This window comes from Lissotriton helveticus, chromosome 7 (genome assembly GCF_964261635.1).
Source record: "Lissotriton helveticus chromosome 7, aLisHel1.1, whole genome shotgun sequence".
Classification (NCBI taxonomy): domain Eukaryota; kingdom Metazoa; phylum Chordata; class Amphibia; order Caudata; family Salamandridae; genus Lissotriton; species Lissotriton helveticus.
The window spans coordinates 51,213,916-51,235,424 of record NC_136068.1 but is presented as its reverse complement, the minus strand read 5'-3'; the positions used below and the strand labels follow the sequence as shown (position 1 = coordinate 51,235,424).

Below are 21,509 nucleotides of genomic sequence, written 5' to 3'. Positions count from 1 at the left end.
TTTTACCAACTCTTAAGATAGCGGTACAACTCCATTGTGAATCGCTGTTTGGAAGCGGCGTGTTGTAGGTGTTTATTCCAAATAGCGATCTGGTATATGATGTATCAATGTTTGACCAAAATCTGGTTGCAAAATATTGAAAAATTACTGACTCATGTGATGTATTAAACCCTTGGGCGTGGCCGATGCGGCAAAATTCCATGCGTGCACAGATCGGACGGCCTCCGGCCATCCAACGCACACGAGCACCGTGGCGTCGGACGGCCAGGGCCATCCGACGCATGCAAGGGGTTAACAAAAAAAAGAAGAGATCCTCTGTGAATGTAAACAAAAAGTCTGGTGGGGAGTGAACCACTGCCAAATTTCAAACAAACATACCACAAAACCTTTCTTTTTAAACTTAGCACAGTTTAAAAAAAAGGAAAACGACCTGCATTTTTAAAAAAAAGTTTATTTTATTAAAAGGTAATCACAGACAGAGTGGTTTACTGATACAAGGGAACCACAATGGTGGACACCATTCAGGGTGAGTCTCAACTTGTGACCTACCTCATTAATATTCCTGAGGTAGGTCGGATTGTGACTCACTCCAAACTGGCATTTAGCAAACCCACCTGTTAGTATAGAGGTCAGCTTGTTACATTGTTTACTGGTTGCAAATATACTGGTGGCAAATTAGTGAGGGAAAGGATACACTAGGAAATATGAGAGGAATAAGTTATAAAATTGTTGGACCAACGGAAAGAGCAGCATATCTAGAGATAAAGACACTGTCGTCTAAGAAAGTGAGAGAGGAGTTGGCCTAACGGCTAGGGCGGTCGACCTCAAATCTGGGGAACTGGGTTCGAGTCACGGCAACAATGCTAACACCCTGTGATTCTGGGCAAATTACTTAATCTCCCTGTGCCTAACAAAAATGAATGTGTCCTCATGTAACGTAACGGGTGCTATGTAAAGCGCTCTGATACCTGATACCTTCGGGTCAAGTTTGCGCTATATAAAACTCCGTAAAAAAAAGCATGAGAAGAAAGTGAATAGAGAAATAGGAATAGGTTTAAGCATAGAGCAATATTAAGGAAGGAAGGAAGACATTGTAAAAAGATCTTCCCACTCATGGAGCCAGCAAAAGATGCCAGCAAGCTATGTACACATTACTGAAGTACAATAGACACATCAAAAATTTTCCAGGAGTCATGGTGGCAAATGTAGTTCACCTACAGGGTATACAGAACTGGTGTGGAAGGAAGGGGAGACAGTGTTTACAATGCAGTCATCACATCGCAGTTCCTTTACAACTTGGTCGTTAGAACGACCGCGTTGTTAGAACGCGATGCCTTACAACTCAAAGTCATTAGATTGACTTGCTGTAGGGGGTGCTCTAACATAAGGAATAGTATAATTTACTTTTCACTCATACCAGCTAGCATTGTTACTTGTGTAGCGCTGAGCACGCTTTCCTTAATTACGAATTGTACGAGTAAAACGGCTCGTTTTTATTGGATTTTTAAAATTGTGTAAATGTGTGTATTTTCACATTGTAATGCATACAGCATACTTTTAGCCCACCTACACGCATTTTCGCCACTCTTTCACGGCTCTAGCTGCCGTTAGGGCTTTAGACCGGGGCCAGGGATTTCCGCCTTCGGCGGCCATTTTGAGTGTGGCTAGAGTGGTGAGAGCGCTCTAGTGTCCCATATAAAAGGAGCCCAGGGACAGCGCTCGCGAGATCTTTTCACTCATACCAGCTAGCATTGTTACTTGTGTAGCGCTGAGCACGCTTTCCTTAATTACGAATTGTACGAGTAAAACGGCTCGTTTTTATTGGATTTTTAAAATTGTGTAAATTTGTGTATTTTCACACTGTAATGCATACAGCATACTTTTAGCCCACCTACACGCATTTTCGCCACTCTTTCACGGCTCTAGCTGCCGTTAGGGCTTTAGACCGGGGCCAGGGATTTCCGCCTTCGGCGGCCATTTTGAGTGTGGGCTAGAGTGGTGAGAGCGCTCTAGTGTCCCATATAAAAGGAAACGGTTGTCTCCCGCGCTAGCGGTCGCGTTTGCGGGGCGCCGTCCCTGCGCCGGAGTCTCGCCTGAGTCAGCCCGTCTGCGCCCGTCAGCGTCCCGGAGGCGCACGGGGCGCGAGCCTGGTGGTTTTCTTTGAGCTCCCAGTAGGATGTACACTAGAGAGGAACTTTTGTCCTATAATGTACACACGGCCCCATGTCAGCGAGTCATTCCCTACTATGCAGGGGCTATTACTAAGTGTTTCACGTGCGGGTGGATTCCTGGTTCCACTGAAACCCTCCAGTGCAAGCTCCCCCCTTCAGGCAGTAAATGTGCATTGTTAAACACTAGGTCCCTCCCCCAACACGCTCTTGACATTCATAATCTTTTAACACATGATGAAACGGACTGTCTCTTTCTTACGGAGACATGGCTTGGTGAGGGATCAGAACCTGATCTGGCTATTGCCATCCCTCCCTCGTACGCTATTTTCCGGCGTGACAGAAGTAAGGGCAGGGGAGGTGGAGTGGCGCTCATTATTAAGAGGCACATTCCTTGCACTATCTTGCCCGTGGAAAACCTATCAGGCTGCGAGACCCTTGCCTTTTCCTTGGCCCTTTCCCCTCATCAATCCTGCTGGGGATCTTGCTTTACAGACCCCCTGGCCCTCTCGGCTCTTTTACCGAGGATTTGTTTTCGATTATTTCCACACTCAGTCTCAGGGCAAAACACTGCCTAATCCTAGGGGATTTTAACATCCACATGGATAAGGGCGAGGATCCTGAAGTGCAAAAATTCCTGGATAGGACATCCTCGGTGGGATTTCATATGCACTTGCAAGCTCCTACACATGAGAAAGGGCACACTTTAGATCAAATTTTCTCGACCGTGCCAGTGTCCCTTTCCTCCCTTGACCCAGTCCTTTGGTCGGATCATTTCCTAGCGGACTTTGTGATAGTACATCATCTAGTGGCCGATCGCAATGTGCAGCGGCAAACAGCACGTATGCCTAGAGCCTTTCACAAAGTCACCCCAGCTATGATTACCCGGGACTTAGAAACCTATCCTTGTGTTCTCACAGGCAGGTTGGAGGACGATGTAGTGTGTTTTCAGAACTGGCTCACCGCACGTCTAGAAGCCCTGGCACCATCTCGCCAGGTCAGATCAGAACTGGCAAGAGCATCCGCTCCGTGGTTCTCTGTTACACTGGCTGGTAAGAGAAGGCACTGCAAGAAGTTGGAGAGAATCTGGCGGAGGCAGTATGACACATCTGCGAAGCAGTCTTATAGAGAAGCAGTGAAGGAATATCATAGGGAGATTACTGGAGAGAAAAAATCCTTTTTAGCTAAAAGGATTAAGGAAGCAGACAACTCCTGCAAAGAGATCTTTAAGATTGTAAAAGAATTTATCTCTCCCTCCTGCTGTACGCCGACGTCAGTCTTTTCGGAACAATGGATTACGGAGCTTGCAGCATTCTTTTCTAATAAAATTCGTACCATCCAGTCGGCCTTGCAAGGAGCCCATAACATCTCGGACTGTGGCTCTGTGGCTGATGGCTCTCTTAATCCCTGGACATATTCATCTGTATCGAACACAAATACTCCTATTCTTGACTGCTTCCCTGTTTTAGAGCTTCAGGCTTCGCTTGACCTTTTGTCCAACTTGAAATCCGGCTCTCCACTTTACCCTTGCCCTGCCAAGTGTCTTGCGACCTTGGCGCCTGCTCTTAACTCTATTATCAATCCTATGATTAATCCATCTTTGAGCTCGGGAAAAGTCCCCTCATCTTGGAAGCAGGCCCTAGTTCTCCCCCTTATTAAAAAGCCGAATGCAGATGCCAAATTGCACTCCAACTATAGGCCAATCTCCTTGTTGCCCGCTCTGGACAAAATAGCGGAAAAGCATGTACATACCACCCTAACCAGCTTTCTAGAGGTTAATTCCTTATTACATCAGTCTCAGTCTGGGTTTAGATCTAACCTGAGTACAGAAACCGCTCTACTCGAGGTGACGGAGGCTGTGAAGGAAACTCTAGACAGGGGTGGAAAGGCCTTGCTCATCATGCTTGATCTGTCGGCGGCCTTCGACACCGTTCCCCACGACCTTCTCCTGATAAGACTCTGGGAGATTGGCCTGAGGGGAACGGTGTTCGAATGGTTTCAATCCTTTCTGGCCGACCGCAGACAAACGATCTGGGCCCCCCTTAAGCCGCCCCTATGCCGCAGCTTGAGGTTGGGGTCCCGCAGGGCTCCATACTTAGCCCCTCCCTTTTTAACATCTTTATGACACCTTTGGCGGCACGGGTGGAGGAGCTAGGGGCTCAGATCGTGTCCTATGCGGACGATACACAGCTCCTGTTCACTTGTGCAAGGGGCTGCGATTTCGACGGAGTGGCCATCCGGAAGTGTCTGGAGTTTGTGTTTGATTGGTTCTGGAAAAGCGGCCTCAAATGCAACTCAGACAAATCCGAGATATTGTTTTTTGGTTGTCCTGCAGACCCAAGATGGAGGCACTGGTGGCCTTCGACCATGTTCCCCCCTGCCAGCGATTCTGTTACAGCATAGAACCTGGGCATGTTGGTTGATAACACTCTTTCCTTCACGGCCCAGGTAGCTGGCCTGACGGGGAAGTGCTTTGCCATCTTAAGGATGTTGAGAAAGTTTCTGCCGTATCTATCGTTGGAGCACAAGAAGATTACGGTGCAGGCTCTGATAGGGTCACGCCTAGACTATGCCAACATCCTTTACCTGGGTCTTCCTGAATATCTGCTGACCCGCCTGCAGATAGTCCAAAATTCGGCAGCCAGGGCAATCTTTGGTCTTACCAGAAGGGCCAGGGCGAACAACCTCCTTGTGACTCTGCACTGGCTGCCGATTCGTAAGCGCATCTCTTTTAAGACCTTAACCACAGCCTTTAAGGCGCTTCACTTCTATCTTCCATCTAGACCCTTGAGGTCGACTGCCCAGGCCAATGCCATCGTGCCGGCAGTGAGTCATGTGCGCTGTGGAGGTCGCTCTTTTAGCTACCTTGCCCCCGTCTCTGGAACACTCTGCCCCTGACGTTGCGCACGTGCTCCAATTTGTCTGCTTTTAGAAAGGGACTTAAAACCTATCTCTTTGCCCTGTAAGCTGTTTTGTGGTTTTTTTGTGCCGTAGGGCTGTATTTGTTAGTTGCTGGTGTTTGTGTGAGGATCTATAGCGCCGGGACGCTCTTTGAGCAGCTTTACAAAACCCCCAGTAACATAACATAACATAACATAACTATTTCAACACCTTCCCTACAGTTGCACAGGCTGGAGTTGGAATAGTAAATTATACTATTCCTAAATCCGGCGCGCCCCCTACAGCAAGTCGATCTAATGACTTGCATTGTAAAGGTATCGCGTTCTAACAACACAGTCATTGAAACGACAGCATTGTAAAGGAACGCGATGTGAAAGCATGCCTAGCAACATGCTATATTCATGTGGAACTAGGAAGCAAAAGGAGATGTGACTCTCCAGTAAGCCAGAAAAAGTCTGCCTGTCTCTAATTAGTAAGAAAAAAGGTAAGAGGATTGTTTTGGCCCTGTGGTGAGTTCACTGTGGCTGATTATGTAAAGAAGGAAGCAGGTTTCAATTACCCACATGGAAGCAAACCTTGATGAAGTAAAAACCTGAGATGAAAGGCAGAGAGGGAAGCCTGAGGTCAGGACCCCGGTGGTCATTTGTTTTTTTCACCTCTTCATAAAAAATTCTGTGAACTCTAGTTGAATATGGGGCAGTGGCTATTTGCTTTTGTCCCAGGACAATACACAAACTGCGTGAATGGACCTTCATCTCTACATTGCACTACACAATCTGGAAAGGTCATTGTACAGCCCTTGACAACATGGTAGCAAGTAGTATGGTGTATAAGTAGAAAAAACAGTAGGTCCGCAGCCACAGGAGAACAGAGGTCCCACAAGTCATACTTACACTTGCAGGCATCCCTGTTTCCAGAAGTGCCATCATAACGTAAACTGAGAGGCTGATTTCATCAGCCACACCGCCCTGTGAAGAGGAAAGCAAGAGAGGTTGAGATCTTGTACGGAGGAGGAGCAAATTCACTGACACAAGGATTATTTGTGCAAATTGGTCCCATGGGTTTCCTCACAGTAAAGTGAACTCCACCCATCCAAATATGTATCAGCTCCATTTCTCTATAACTAACAACCCTTGACTCCTGGAGTCTATTCGGCACCAACAAGGTAGAAGAGCAAGGTATAAGTGACCGGGGCAGTCCAGCAACAAGCCAGGGCCAGACTGGTCATTCTGTCTCTCTGGTATTTCCCTGGTAGACTGCAGACTAAGGGGCTGATTTCACAGCTGGATGGGGTGCTATGACACAACCATGCAGGTCCCCCAAAGGCATCTGCTAGTATAGCACTCCTGCAGAGTGGGGCTGGTTTGAACATTTTTGCAAGAGGCATTTATGGTTGTTTACAGTATTCATCAGACACATGATTCATAGCAAACTCATACTGTTTTTGAAAACTCCATGCAGACAGTGGGGTATATGACAATGACAAAATGCTATATTTTGGCATACAGGCTGTTCAGATGATCCACTGCTACCCACAAAACACAAGTCAATAATCTCTCCTTCAATCTATAAACCAGAAACATTTGTCTGAAAAACACTGCAGTCAATCAGAAGTGGCATCAAACCAGCTGCTATCACTCAATCACATTCAGGGCATAAGCCCCCTAAACGTAAAGGCTTGAGCAGAAAAATCCTGCAAGCTTTCAAAAATAAATTCAACTTCACCTGCTGAGTCTTAAAGAGATACACTATGTTTACATCATTCTTCAGCCTTTACATGGAGGCCCTTATTCACCTATAAAACATCACAATTCACTAACATAGTGTTGGCACACAACTCTGCTTGAAAGCTTCTTGCAATTCAGACATTCAAAACTTCAAACAATGCCTGGACCTCACCCAGATGTCCTGCACCTAGCTCAAAATCCCCCCCATCAAAACAATTAATTCCCTTCTAATAATCAGGAACAATTTTTTTTTTTATTTTATTTTTTTTATATTCTTCTATAGCGCAAGAATAGACCCCCGGAGGGGTATCTCCGCGCTTTGCCAGTGAATAAGTCCTCAGATGTTAATTGGGGAGGAAAATGGAGCATTTAGAGAGAGAGATCAGTTACTGGGAAATAGATATGTTTTCAAGACCTTACGAAAGGTCAGATGATTGGTTAGAATCCTTATCTCAAGAGGCAGAGAATTCCAGAGCTTTGGTCCAAGGTGGGCCAGGGCTCGCCCCCCTTGTCTGGCCTTTTTTATTCTGGGCACCTGCAGAAGCTGTTGGTTCAGTGAGCGCAAGATGCGCCCAGGGGCATAAGGTAGGAAGATGTTGGCCAGATATTTAGGGCCTTTACCTATCACACTCTTGTGAATTGTGCATAGGGTCTTAAAGTGCACTCGTTTCTTCACTGGTAACCAATGAAGTTTGGTTAGCAGGGGAAGGGAGGGAGTCCTGGGAGGGGCGTTGAGGACTATCCTAGCTGCCGTATTTTGGATTACTTGCAGTTTTTTTAACTGCCCTTCATTTGCTCCCAAAAGAAGGCCGTTGCAGTAATCTACTCTGCTGATAATTAATGCCTGCCACAAGAGTTTTTCTATGGCAGTCTGGCAGGTAGGGAAACACTCTCCTTAACATGCCGATGGCTCGAAAACAGGTGCTTGCCACCTGGTTTACGTGGTCCTTGTAGGTAAGTGTTTGATCTATTAACACTCCTAAGTTTCTCACTGTGTTTTTGGGGCTAGGAACGGGGCCTAATTCCAGGGGCCACCAGTCCGGTGTCCAGTGCGTTATTGCTTGCCCAAACAACATGACCTCCGTTTTTCCTATATTGCATTGGAGGCAATTTGCTGACATCCAAGCAGATATTGCTCTCATTCCCTCTGCGAAAGATTTTTTTATCGCAGGTGTCAGATCTTTAAAGGGGAAGAGGAGTTGGGTGTCGTCAGCGTACGACACTGGAGTAAACCCAAATGATCTTGCTAGGTTGGCTAGGGGAGCCACATACACGTTGAAAAGTGTAGGGCTTAAGCAAGAGCCCTGTGGCACTCCCTTATTGAGCTCCCTATGGATGGATTTGTGGGAGCCCAGCCTAACCTCTTGAGAGCGTCCTGACAGAAAGCTTTCCATCCATGCCAATGCCGTACCCTCCAAACCTACGTCTTTTAGTCGCTCAAGAAGCACTTTGTGAGACACCGTATCAAAAGCGGCGGAGAGATCCAACAGCACCAGAATCATGGAATTGCCCCCATCCAGTGCCATTCTGATGTTATTGGTCACTGTTTGGAGGGCAGATTCGGTGCTGTGGTTTGGCCTGAACCCAGATTGAGAATAGTCCAGGCCCTCCGTCGCTTCTAGATGTTGTGACAGATAGGTGTTCACATGCTTCTCAGCTATCTTACTGATGTATGGCAAGAGTGAAATGGGACGCAGGTTGGAAAGGTCGGTCCATGGGGAAGCAGCTTTCTTGCGTATTGGGTTTACTACCGCCCTCTTCCACTCTGCTGGGACTTGTCCTTTCGTAAGAGATGTATTAATGACAACCTGTATGAAGGGGCCCAGGAGAGGGAGCAGGGGAGGAACCATCTTAGCTGGGAGAAGGTCATTTGGAGACCCTGATTTGATGTGGGTAATGAGGTGAGGGAGATCTGCACTTTCAATAAGGGGGAAGTGTGATATAGGACTTCCACTGTCTTTGTCTTTGGGCAGGTCTAGAGGTATAATCCTGCTAGCACCATTCGTGCTGTTATTGGCAGCCACTATTTTCTCGTATATAATATCAATTTTACTCTCAAAAAAGGACGATATATCGTCACATAAAGTCTGTGAGAACTCCTCTGAGCTTTCACATGCGGCAGGGTTTACAAAGTTTTGGAGAATTTTGAAAAGCTCCTTGGGACAGTTTGTGGCTTCTTCTAATTGTTGCAGAAGACGATTTTTCCTAGCCTGTCTGATGTTTTTATAGTACTGGGATTGAACATGATGAAAGACCGCTCTTGTTTCCTTGGTCTTATGTTTCCTCCATTTTTTTTCGGCTTGCCTACATTTTTGTTTTTCCTCCCTTAACTCCTTAGTGTACCAACTTTCTTGTTTGGAGGCAGGGTGTTCTTTATATAGTTTTAAGGGGGCCAAGATGTCGATGGCTTGTTTGATTGAGCCTGTAAGCTTAGCCAATGCTGCATCTACTGTATCTTCTACTGATATGGTGGGTATTACCCACGTTTCCTGTAGATTGCTTAGGGAAATTTTGTGCCATTGACGGCGCCAGGAAGGAAGGGAGGGTCCTTTATTTGTCGGTCTTTTGGGAGTTGAGAGTGTAAATTCTAGAAGAAAGTGGTCTGTCCATAATATCTCTCTGGCTGGAAGACAGATGACCTTAGGACCATTAGAGAGAACAAGGTCTAACGTGTGGCCACCATTATGCGTGGGTCCAGTGTTTTTGATCTCTAGACCTATGTTTAGCAAGTCAGTGGTTAGGGTATGAGATTCAGGTAAAGTTGGTAAATCTACATGAATGTTGAAGTCTCCAAGAAGAATGAAGTCTTCATTTGATTTGAGTTGGGGGGCTAATAGTTCTTGGAGAAGGAGAGAAAAATCAGGGTTTGGTCCTGGTGGGCGGTAAACAAGGGCTCCTTTCCAGAAAGTGTGGCTAGGAAGGGCAATTTTAAAAAACATAACTTCTAATTGCAGACTTTGATATTGTGAAAATATGGTGACCTTTAAATCATCCTTATGTATGATTGCTAGGCCACCGCCTGTCTTCCCTTCTCTGTCTAGGTGTTTCAATTTGTATCCGGTTGGGATCCCTATTGTTACAGCTGTGATGGTGTGGGGTTTCATCCAAGTTTCAGTGAGGAAACATATGTCTGGTTGGATAGAGTTAACCAGGTCCCATACCTCATGCTGGTGTTTAGGCAGGGATCTTACATTTAGGAGAAAAGCCTTCAGCCCGGTAACAAGGGCTCCTACCTTGGGCGGGGCGTTGTTACCAAGTAATCGATGATGACATTGGAAACATGAGAATGCTCCCTCTACGGTGTGCCATGGTATTTTAGAACTACATGCTGTGTATGGTTTTAAGTCTAGTAGAGCCTGAGTGGTATAGGTAATACGATGTGGACACATACCTGAGCGGAATAAGATAGTGAGAGCAGTGTCCCTGGCCCCTGTGCCCGTCCTGTCGCGGACGGGCGCAGACGGGCAGCTCTTTGGCGGGTCTTCGGCGGGGCTGCGCGCGATCGCTGCGCGCTCAGGAGGGCGCGAGGGCTATATAGCGCTGTGAGGATCCACTAGAGCGCTAACCGCTCCCAGTGGACCAGGAAGTAAACCGGAAGTGAGTCAAAGAGTCTACCACCCCCTTGTGAGCGAGGGAGGCGGCAGCCTAGCGTTTCCCCAAGCGAGGAGGGCTGGAAGCAAAGCTGCTTTTAGTGGATGCGTGGGTGCAGGTAATGCGCTCCAATTTTAAAAACACACAAGTACAATACAGTGAATTTAAATTCAAATAAAATGTTGCTCCTATTCTGTTTAAAAATCTACCATTACGTGAATGCTCTCCTGGTCGATGTAACCGGCAAGCAGGTTAGAGACACTGCCACTGTCTCCTTCCCACAGCGAGCACCTCCGGCGCTCTGCCTATATAGCGCTGTGAGGATCCACTAGAGCGCTAACCGCTCCCAGTGGACCAGGAAGTAAACCGGAAGTGAGTCAAAGAGTCTACCACCCCCTTGTGAGCGAGGGAGGCGGCAGCAACAAGCAACAACTAGTCTAAACCTGGCTTAGTGACATGGAGCTGCTCAGATTCTAAACCAATTTTTCACCCAACACCAAGTCACTTAGAATCATCGAAGACACCAACTTCCCACTCAAGGAACACATTGCTGTGAAAATGAATGAAACCTATACCAGTTCTCTCGACAAGAGAATGTGTTTTTTTCCATTATGAGACTCCAGCACTGCCATTGAAGACCTTATACAGTTGCATGTGCATGGTGGCTGCACCCTGTTCCACAGAATCTTCTCTCTCCCATCTTGAGGTCATCGTAGATGCCTCAGCATGCTCATCTAGGACATGAACACATAACCTCCATCAAGATGGTGGTCCACTGGCTGACCCTGCTGGCCAACACTATTTTCACAATCATCTTCATCCTCTGTAAGGAAATTACAACTGGACCCTGCCCGTCTATCCACCAAGTGCACCATTTCTGGTGGTGCTTAGGAAAGAGCTGAAGGGATACCTCTGTAAAGATAACTACATAGCAATGCAGTAACCTCCCATTCACGCTTTCAGAAACCAGGTATCCTACAACCAGTCAATAAATGTACATCAGCATTTGACCATGTATAGTGCTTCAGCAGCATTTCAGCAATTTGTGTGCTAAAGACATACATATGCAAAAATACAGGACATAAGAATTTAGGTTGTGCCATGACTATTCCATCTGTGAGCCAAGCTATCCTTTCCTTCATGTCCTTCAATGAGTGTGGACTTTGCATGACTTAAAACCTGCTCAAGATTTAGAAAAGAGTGGCTCTTATGGTCGCTCTCTATGAGGCTTTTTCAGCACCGAATGAGAGGAGGATGCTATAACATCAGTAAATTGAGCTGCAGTACTGATAAGCGAGCAGTAGATTGAACCTGAATGAAGAAGAAAAAGACCACCTTCTGGAGTAAAGATACATGACTCTCCGTCTATAAGGCCTTAGGGGCAAAACATGGAGTCAGAGGGCCATATGTAGGTAAATCCCAAATACCAAATCTTAAATACCGATTATTACCGAATCTTACCGAATCGGTAATAAAAATTCAGTATTTGGGATGTAGTTAAAAATTCGGTAATATATACAGAATCGGTAAAATTCGGTATTATCGATTCGGTAAATACTGATTCGGTAATTTCCATTAATTCCTATGGGCCTGGAGGCCCATAGGAATGAATGGGAAGCCATTCACCATTAAATATTCAAGGGTAGCAGGGTGTCACATTGACACCCTGTTGCCCCCCTGAATAGTGCATGTGTGCACATGTGGCACACATCCATGCCCTAAGGGCATATATGTCTGCCACATGGCACTTTTAAAAAAGCACTTGTAGTTGGTGATAAATAACGAATCCTTAAATCATAAATGCACTCAGTTGAATGCTCCCTACATAGGATTTTAGGATTCGGTAATTTACCGATTCAGTATTTTAAGGATTCGGTAATTTACTGCATCCTTAAATTACCGAATCCGTAAATTACCGAATCCTAAAATCAAGCCACCTACATTAGAAAAAGCTAAATACCGGTAGGTAATGGCAAATTTACCGATTTTCGGCCGTTACCACCCGGCATTAAGCTACCTACATATGGCCCAGAGTTTCTTACCTTTAGCTCTTGGTGCAGGAGTTTGCCCTCATTGCTGAAGCTGCCATTAGGCTTCTGGATTTTCTTCAGCCACCTTACACCTTCGTTGATATGCTTCTCGTCAATGGGGATGTGAGCCTTGGCTGCGTGAAAGCACTTAACGACAAAGGCCGTGAGCCTGTGGAGGAAAAGAATGAGAAGATTGAGACCATTTCAAGGGATGAGATGAGGGCAAAAGGAAAGACAGAGAGGGACACTGTTGAGAGAAGGAGATGAGAGAGAAGTGAGAGAGACAAAGATGAAGTAAGGGAAGAGGGTGAGGGAATGAAAACAGAGGGATGAGAGTGATTGACAGTAAGCAAGGGAGAGTAAAGAGTTTGTATTATTAGGGTCTTCCTAGCGGCTGCAAGGGATGTATGTCATGACAACGCGTGCTTTACCCCGCGCTGCCATTACGACGCATCCATCACAACGCAAGTCGTTACAACGACTTGCGCTGTAGGCGCTGGATTGCGGAATAGTTTAATTTTCTATGCCAACTCCAGCCCACGTAACAGTAGGGAAGGTGTTGGAATAGAAAATAAAACAATTCCTTTACCAAGAGCGCCCTCCAGCGCAAGTCGTTGTAACGACTTGCGTTGTGATGGCAGCGTCGTAATGGCAGCGCGGTGTAAAGCCCGCGTTATCATGGCTGTCTCCCGGCTGCAAGGGCCTCATGGATGTAGGTGATCCCAAGAGATATTTACTACCTAATTCGTATAAAAATCAATTTTCTGTCATTTTATTTTGTTTATTGCCACACCAGTGCAATTCGTATATGAAGCAAGAGCCCAATTTCATAAATATACCTACACTGATTGACTTAATAAAGGAAAATATTTTCAAGGTGCAAAGACAATTGTGCTAGCTCAGTCCTTCTGCTTCCTCAGCTGACAATAAGAATATTGATATTAAGAAAGCTGCAAAGCCACAGCACTGTTGTAATAAGTGCAGGACATTTTGTCACTGAAGGGTAGGTCACAGCAATTATGCCCCTGCACTCTACCCAGATATTATAATGCAAGAATGAGGAATTTCATCTCAAGAGAATATTGCATCACTTTGGGCCTGGGTAGTCACAAAGAGAAGACTAGGGGCTAGATGTAGGTAAATTAGATTTACCGATTCATAAATACCGAATTATAAAGATTCGGTATTCATGAATCGGTAAATCTAATGTAGTTAATTAATCGGTAAAAAATACCGAATCGGTAGGATTCGGTATTTACCAATTCGGTAATTACCGAATCAGTATTTGTCATTGATTCTTATGGGCCTTGAAGCCCAGAGGATTCAATGGCAAATAACGATTCGGTAATTACCGAATTGGTAAAATTACCGAATTGCCAAGGGGGACAGGGTGTCACTTTGACACCCTGTTGCACCCCTGTTTCTGGCCATGCATGCATGTGACACACATACATGCCCTTAGGGCATGTCTGTGTGCCACATGGCACAGGTGTACATGAACAGATGTGCATGTACACATGAATTCGTTATTTACCATGGAATAGTATTCAATGGTAAATAACGATTCGGTAAGGGCCTGTGGCACTGATTACAGTGCCACCTACATGCAGATTTACCGTTTTTGGGAAATATACCGATTCGGTATTTTACCGAATCGGTAAATTTACAGAATCGGTAAATATACCGATTTGTCACATTTTCAGGCCCCTGCATCTCCATCTGCAAATACCGGTCGGTAACGGCCGAAATCGTCTGTTACCGACCAGTATTTGCCTTCCTATATCTGGCCCAAAATGCGCACTAAGGCTGCATGCGCCCTCCATAGAAGGTGGGGGGGGGGGGAGTACAAAGCTCAAAGCTGGAACGGTTGCCTTGCAACTACTTATTTTATGTAGATGAATGAAGGATTACCAATCCAGCAATCCATTTCTTCAAGACTTACTATTATTGTCTTGGGACATTTTTAGATGATGGTTGATCTGTTAAAAGCTTTTGACACCATGTTCTACTTGAAACTCTCACCTTGGGAGCTACACATGGCTGTATAATTGTCCATATCATTTTTAGCTTGCACATGGATCCTTAGGAAGTACTAGTCAGTTAATAAGACATTACTACCTTCCAATACACTCACTACACCCATTACATTGGCTAACAACTTGGTTACACCCTTGCTTCTAAGTACTTCAAACGTGGATAGCAGAAGTGTATCTAAAGCTCTACCACCGATTTGTTAAGACTAACAGAGGGAGGTACGTCCCGGAAAATCAAGGTAGGAATCTCAATGGCACAGAGTATCGTGGGCACAATACTGAAGTTCAAAATATCAAAAAGTAAGATTAGATTTTCTGTACCTAGCTCCACATATATGTACCTTGAAGATATATACACCATGAACGTGCATAGAAGTGGAGTTAAGAAAGTTAATCTATACTTTCTCTATAGGTACTTACCTTTCAATATCTTGTCCCATAATATTCTCTCCATGATATCAGTGTATTACGATATTCCTAGATTCGACATTCCATAGTACAATCGTGGAGTGACAATGATGCCGTCTTATGAAAGAGCCACTCATGTTTATGGATATACATGGCTTCGCCTCCAGAATCTATCATCAACCTCTAATTTTGGGCCTTCTCATTGCCCTTTCTCTGTGCATAAAGGACTATATCAAGCAAAGAGGAAATAAAGAATAGTTCCAGTGTACATAACCTGGGGCGGCCTTAGGCATGTGCAAGCTGTGCACCTGCACAGGGCCGCCAAACCCCAGGGGCCGCCACGCCAATATATATCCCTAATATATTAATCCTCTGAGGATGGATACATATTTGCGTGGCGGCCCCTGGCAGGGATCCGGCTCTGTTCCACTTCCAAACACCCTGACTCCCCCCTCTTCACTGGCCTCCGCGCCTGCGTTCCTCCTGGTTCCTGATTGGCTTCTTGTTTTCCCTACCCACTGCTGGCCCGCTGGTACAGGCGTATATAACATTGAAAACAAAATGAAGGGAATTCGAGTACACAAATCTGGTTATTCGAAACGAAAGAGAAAGGTGGCTCAGCAGGCTTTCGTAGCGTCACAGGAAGGAGCAATCTGGATCCTCCTCCCAAATGTTATCGTTCTGAGACGAATTCGGAAGGGTAAGAGTAGTCGCCGGAATTGGTCATCTAACGCCTTTTCTGGACGTTTTATTAAAACGCCTTCCTGAGCTCTGGGGGTCTCCGCCCCGCCCGGACCCCCTCTTCCGGGGCCCCCTACCTACGCTCCCTGCCCAGGGCCGCCATGAGCCTAGAGCCGCCCCTGTCATAACTGTACAATCAAGTCCTAATTTCTCCTACGTACTCTGGACCGCTGTCCAGGACCTCATCTTATCACACAGAGAGGAAGGCAACACTCTGCTCACTGGGGTTCCAGACTCATTACTGAAGATAATTAAAGCTGGTCTCAAAGCTGTATTAACTAAATAAACAACGAACTAAAGGTCTAGCATACTCCTCTACCCTGAAAAATGGTATTGGCTCCATGTAACAACTATAACCTCCTTGAATGTCTGTTGTGTGACCTATGGGACACTTGAGTAAAGCTGACAACCCTGCTTCTAAACTCAACCTTTCTGGAGGTGCCTAAGCTCTCAGAAACACTTCTGTGGTCAGTCTGGCAGTCCAAAAGAGTCCCAAAGGATGCACACACCAAAGAAAACTTCACTACACATGGAAAGAGACTCTGGAACAACCTTCCTTTAACAACAGATCTGTTCCCCCAATGCAAGAATAGTCTCAAAATACTCTTTTTCACAATCTTTCTACAGTCCTAGACTTTGTCCCTTCCCTCTTTACACCACACCCCCCACTGCGGCCCACTGTTTCTGATACTTTCTCTATTTGTGCAAAACTATCTTCTCAGCCCTAATTCTAAAGGTACTGCCCATCCTCACTTGCTGGATACATATTTGGTTACCACATATATCATTGTACTCAAGTTTGGGGCTAGGTTCGTTGATTGCCCCCCCACCCCTAATAAAATAAACAAATCAATGTATAGCTTACCATGTATTCCCTGATGCGTCGCGGCTACCGAAGGCGCTGTAGGAGCCATCAGGATGCTTGTAGTTGAGCTCCTGTTGATAACCTGAGGGCACAAAGACAAGGGTCAGACAGTCATTTCTAGTAAATAAGGGACAAGTGCACAGAGCTGGTCCTGTCAATTTATTGAAGAGCTTGTTTTGGTGAAAGGAGATATGTAATGCGGTTGTATGTCACTACAACGCACACTTTTACAACGCATACCTTTACAACACATTTTTTACAACGCAACATCCATTACAACGCATTCCAATATAACGCATACCATTACAACGAAAATTAAACAACTACATTTACAACGCATTCCATTACAACGCATAATACCTTTACAACGCATACCATTACAACGCATACCATTACATTGCATGTTTAGGTAAGTATTGGATAGTGTAGGGGTAAAATTTACTATTCTAACTCCAGGGGGTGCAACAGTAGGGTAAGTGTTGGATAGTGTAGGGGTAAAATTGACTATTCTAACTCCAGGGGGTGCAACAGTAGGGTAAGTGTTGGATTGTAATGTTATGCGTTGTAATGATATGCGTTGTAATGACTGCATTGTAAAGACATGCGTTGTAGTGGTGTGCGTTGTAGTGTCATGCATTGGATTGGTTGTGTTGTAATGGCATGCGTTGTAATGGATGTTGCGTTGTAAAAGTTTCGTTGTAATGGTAGTGCCTTGTAAAAGTTGGGTTGTAAAGGTTGTTTCCCATGTAATGCTAGTGATCTCCAGCCAATATTCTTTGAGTAATCTCACACTCATTTTGTGATTTGCAAGAGGCATTGAGAGGTTTGTGTCAAGGCCTGGTGAGAGCAGGGGATACAGGAGTAGGAAGTGCTGGCACAGGCAGCCCATGGAGAAAGAACAGAAAGCTGGATTTCTAGAATGCATTCTTGTACTCTTGCGGCAGCGTTTTGGAAGAGGAGACCATGGGCCATTTTATCAACAAACTGCGATAAACTTCGCAGAGCGAGCTTAGCGCAAATAATTTTATCGCCGGCTGTCGCTGGAATATTTCGCCACGCTAACGCTGTATTAGCAACGAATAGCGCTATGGCGTTAAATATTCCAGCAATAGCTTGAAAAACAGCCAGACATTGCAGAAAAACCTGCGATTATCCTGGCAATATGGCGAAATGCTTGCTGATACGGCCATGTGGCTGTAACCCCATAATCCAACTCCCATTATATGCATGCCTAAGTAGGGATTTTAGCAGGTCTAACTTTCAGGCGATATTCGCGGTTAGCTCGAGTTATTGTTTCGCTCTGCGGGTAATAGGGGAATGTGAATTACCGACTGTTTTCAGTCGCTTTGATTTTGAGAACGCCCACTTTGCATGTGATTAGCAATGTTTATCGCTGAAATGCGAAGCAGTACGGAAACGGGCGCTATTGGCAGTAAGCTGTTAGCGTCAGCTTGTTGATTGGGTGATAGAAATAACGCCGCTTTAGCGGCAGAAAGTGCCGCTAAAGCGGCATATTTGCCCTTGCTACTATGTCCCCTTGTACTTTATCCTTGGGATGGATTTTTTTAGTACACTTAGCCGTACTATAGTAGTAAAGTACTACAAAATGCAATTCATATACCTGCATGCGGTGGTCTCCGCCTCTCCTATCTTTTCGTGTACGGAGATCTCGGCCCCTACTGTAGAGATCTCCACACATGGAAGTGTACGTTTTACTAGTACATGTGGGAGGGAAAGAGGGACGTTTATGAGAAATGGGGAATACTTATGATTAAAGGGGTGAGTTTAAGGTAGGAATAAGGTTGGGTTTGGGAGGGACTTGTGCCAAACCACAGAAGAGTAGGCCCATTGCTATTCACAAACTGCCCTCCTACAGTTTTTACAACCAAAAAGGACCTAAACAGTGGTAATTGTACTCCAGCTCAGAGCTGGAGTTAGTGCTGCACCGCCCATGACTAACACCTGGTACTGCAACACACTCCTACAGATAATGATAAAGGTCTATAATTTAATGGGACTTAATTAGAAAATAAATTCATTAAATGTGTAAAAATATAAATACATTTGATTTAATGTCAAAAAGTCTATACAAATAATAATTATTTAGTTGTAATACATGTAACAAACTTTCTTAATTTAAAAAGTAATGTAACATTATTATTTATTAATAATTAATTATATTCCTTTTAATACATTCTGCACATTGGTTTTTAATAATGTTTCATACATAATTAAAACTATAATTATTTTAAATAGGTGGGATTTTTTTTAAGTTATACTTCAAAGAATAATTGTATTTAAATATATTATATTCAAAATAATTATAGTTTTATTTTAATATCAAGTTGTTAGTGCTGTGACAATTTTCTTGTATTGTTCTATATTTAAAATATATTACTAAAATGAATTGCCGTTAATATTTAACATTAAAATATTTGTTCTAATGTTTTTAAACATTTAATATACTTTTTAAGATCTTTCTATACCTTATCACAGCACGTTCTTTACCCCACATGTGAAAAGTTACAAGTAGTAACATCACACTTACAAATGAGTCTGTACCCCAATGATATCTGGGGGTGGGCACATCTAAGTCTACACTTTGTTGTACATTCAAACTTGCAATTGGTGACCAGCCAAATGTACTCATTTTACTGCAAATTGTAAGAGTAAACTTACATGTGTAGATCTACTTATGTGTGTGTTCTCCTTTGTGTATAGCCCATATCTGAATTTCTAAGTCTCTGTCAATGGACTTTAGGTGCTGCCCTCGGCAGACACATCTAAAACAGATTCGAAAATACCTGTAAGAGATTGTTTATGGGGCCCACACATGGCACTATAGAGACATTTGTACCGCTAGCCTATTGTCCCAATTGCTTCAAATTCCATGGAATCTCCTGCTGTTAGGCTACAGCCAGAGATGACATTTGTCCAGCTCCGAATAGGTTACAATGGTAGATGAATGAGTACATGTGGCAGATTTCGATCCTCGGGGCATATTATCAACAAATAGCGATATTTATCGCTATGTAGGGTTAGCGGCAATATTTTTATCGCCGCGCATAACGGGATTTTACCGCTGAGATAACCTGCTATTATCAACGTTTATCTCAAAAGTGATAAAATTCCCGGCGATAGCGGCAAAATCCTTCAATATCGCTGAGAATACAGCGATATTCACACTTTATCGCTAACAGGGTCTTAGCCATTATATCCACCTCCCATTGGATACAATGGCTAAGAACTGGTCTGAGCAGGTGTTAGTTTTTGGAGATATTCACGCTTAGCGCAAATATTTCCATTGCTACGCCTGTGTTGGTAATAGGCGATAGCGATGTTAGCGGCTGCTTTCAGTCGCTAACAGGTTGGGTACGCCCACTTTGCATGTCATTAGCGATAAATATCGCTGACATGCAAAGCAGGCCCCAAACCGCTCGCTATCGCCTACAAGCTGTCGCTAACTGCTGTTAGCGACAGCTTGCTAATAGGGCGATAGTATTATCGCCGCTTAGCGGCCAGGCGGCGAAAATTGCCTATTGCTCCCCTTGATAATAATATGCCCCCCATTCCTTATTTCTGCCTAGAGGGAGGCCATGGACTCCAGAAGAAAAGCTACTCCGATGAGAAATTTGCTGCTCCCCTTCTTTCTGTACACTGGAGTGATTACTACAAGGCATCCATGTCTAAGGGGGAGGTGGAAAAGAGCACCATTCTGAAGAAAGTAGCCGATACCCACTGACGACAGTGCAAATGGTCACACAAACCACCCTTGACCAGGTCCAAGCTTAAACTGAAACCAGAGCAGCAGTGATGCAAGTGATGAAAAAGTGGAGGAAGGAGGGAACTTCATTTATGAGGAGGGCAATCACCTCCCAAAGTCCAACGCAGGATGAAAAGGGTAGTTCAAACATCTAAACTAAGGAACAATGCCCTATTCAGTTGACTAATACGTTCTCAAGAATCACTAGAAGTGGTGTGCCTATCAACCTTCTTCAAAAAGCTTATGCAGCAGTCATACAAGAGGAAAACATCCAGAAAGGCTCCGGGATCTATAGAAGAGGACTCAGAGGATCAATCTTTATCACCAAGTGGAAAGAAAAATACAAGCCTGTAAGTGCAAACAACATCTGTAATGGAACCTCAAGAACCTGACTGACAGCCCACAAATTCTGCAGAACCATTCAACATCTGCACCCATGACCACATCAAGCCTTCCCTGAAAGCTTGCCACTGGTCTTCAGAAGAAGGTAGATACAAATTCATAGGTCTGTGCACCATCCATAAAGCCTCCTGAGCGAATGGCCAAGAATACCTGCAGCAACTGGCTCTACCCCGTAACCCAACAGAAACAGAAGCTCATCGTCAACCTTTGATCCGAACAAACAGTGTGCTCTTATGAAGGTGGCACATCTAAGGGAGTACCGGGCCCTAGATTTTGGAATGCCTTCAATTCCTCCTTGAGAACTGAACCTAATCATGTACAATTTAAATATCCCTATTGAGACTCACTTAATAATTGAACTCTCAGATCAGTGGTTACAACAAAAAACAATGGATAAAGACTCTTCTCTTTTGAATGGACTCTAATCTCACCCGTCTCTTCATTACAACATAAGTTGTCAGATCCTCTAGCACTCCTATGTAATTAGAAAAATTAAGCAGCGCTTTATAAAACTAATACATAAATAAACACAGGATTCTTGCCTTGATTTCTCATCTGGCTGGAATGGACTTGTGGTAAAGAGAATTTATGCATTTATTTAACTTATAAAGCATGCTGTCACCTTGCAGGCATCCTGGCGCTAGGCATCTCAGAGAACAGAAAAGAAATGTGTCGGATACAAGACAGACAACTATGTCTTGGGGAACAACCAGGTTTTCAAACTCCTTCTAAACGAGAGGAGCTCCTTGATTTGTCCGATCTCCCATGGGAGTTCATTCCAAAGTTTGGTCGATGCCACTCCAAAAGATCTACCACCTGACCTGACTTTTCTAACCCTCGGTACCTTCACCAGTCTCGCTGATGAGGAGCAAAGCCTTCT

At 44.6% G+C, this 21,509-nt stretch overlaps 1 protein-coding gene across 1 annotated transcript in view; it reads right to left on the bottom strand.

The window, feature by feature from the left end:
• LOC144768912 (alpha-2-macroglobulin-like protein 1) overlaps positions 1-21,509 on the bottom strand; it is a 169,214-nt gene that overhangs the window by 30,011 nt on the left and 117,694 nt on the right. The window contains exons 24-26 of the mRNA XM_078652922.1: positions 16,465-16,546; positions 12,430-12,586; positions 5,963-6,037 (exon numbers count right to left, since the gene is read on the bottom strand). Coding sequence (XP_078509048.1) covers positions 5,963-6,037; positions 12,430-12,586; positions 16,465-16,546 — 314 coding nt within the window. The remainder of the gene's footprint in view (positions 1-5,962; positions 6,038-12,429; positions 12,587-16,464; positions 16,547-21,509) is intronic.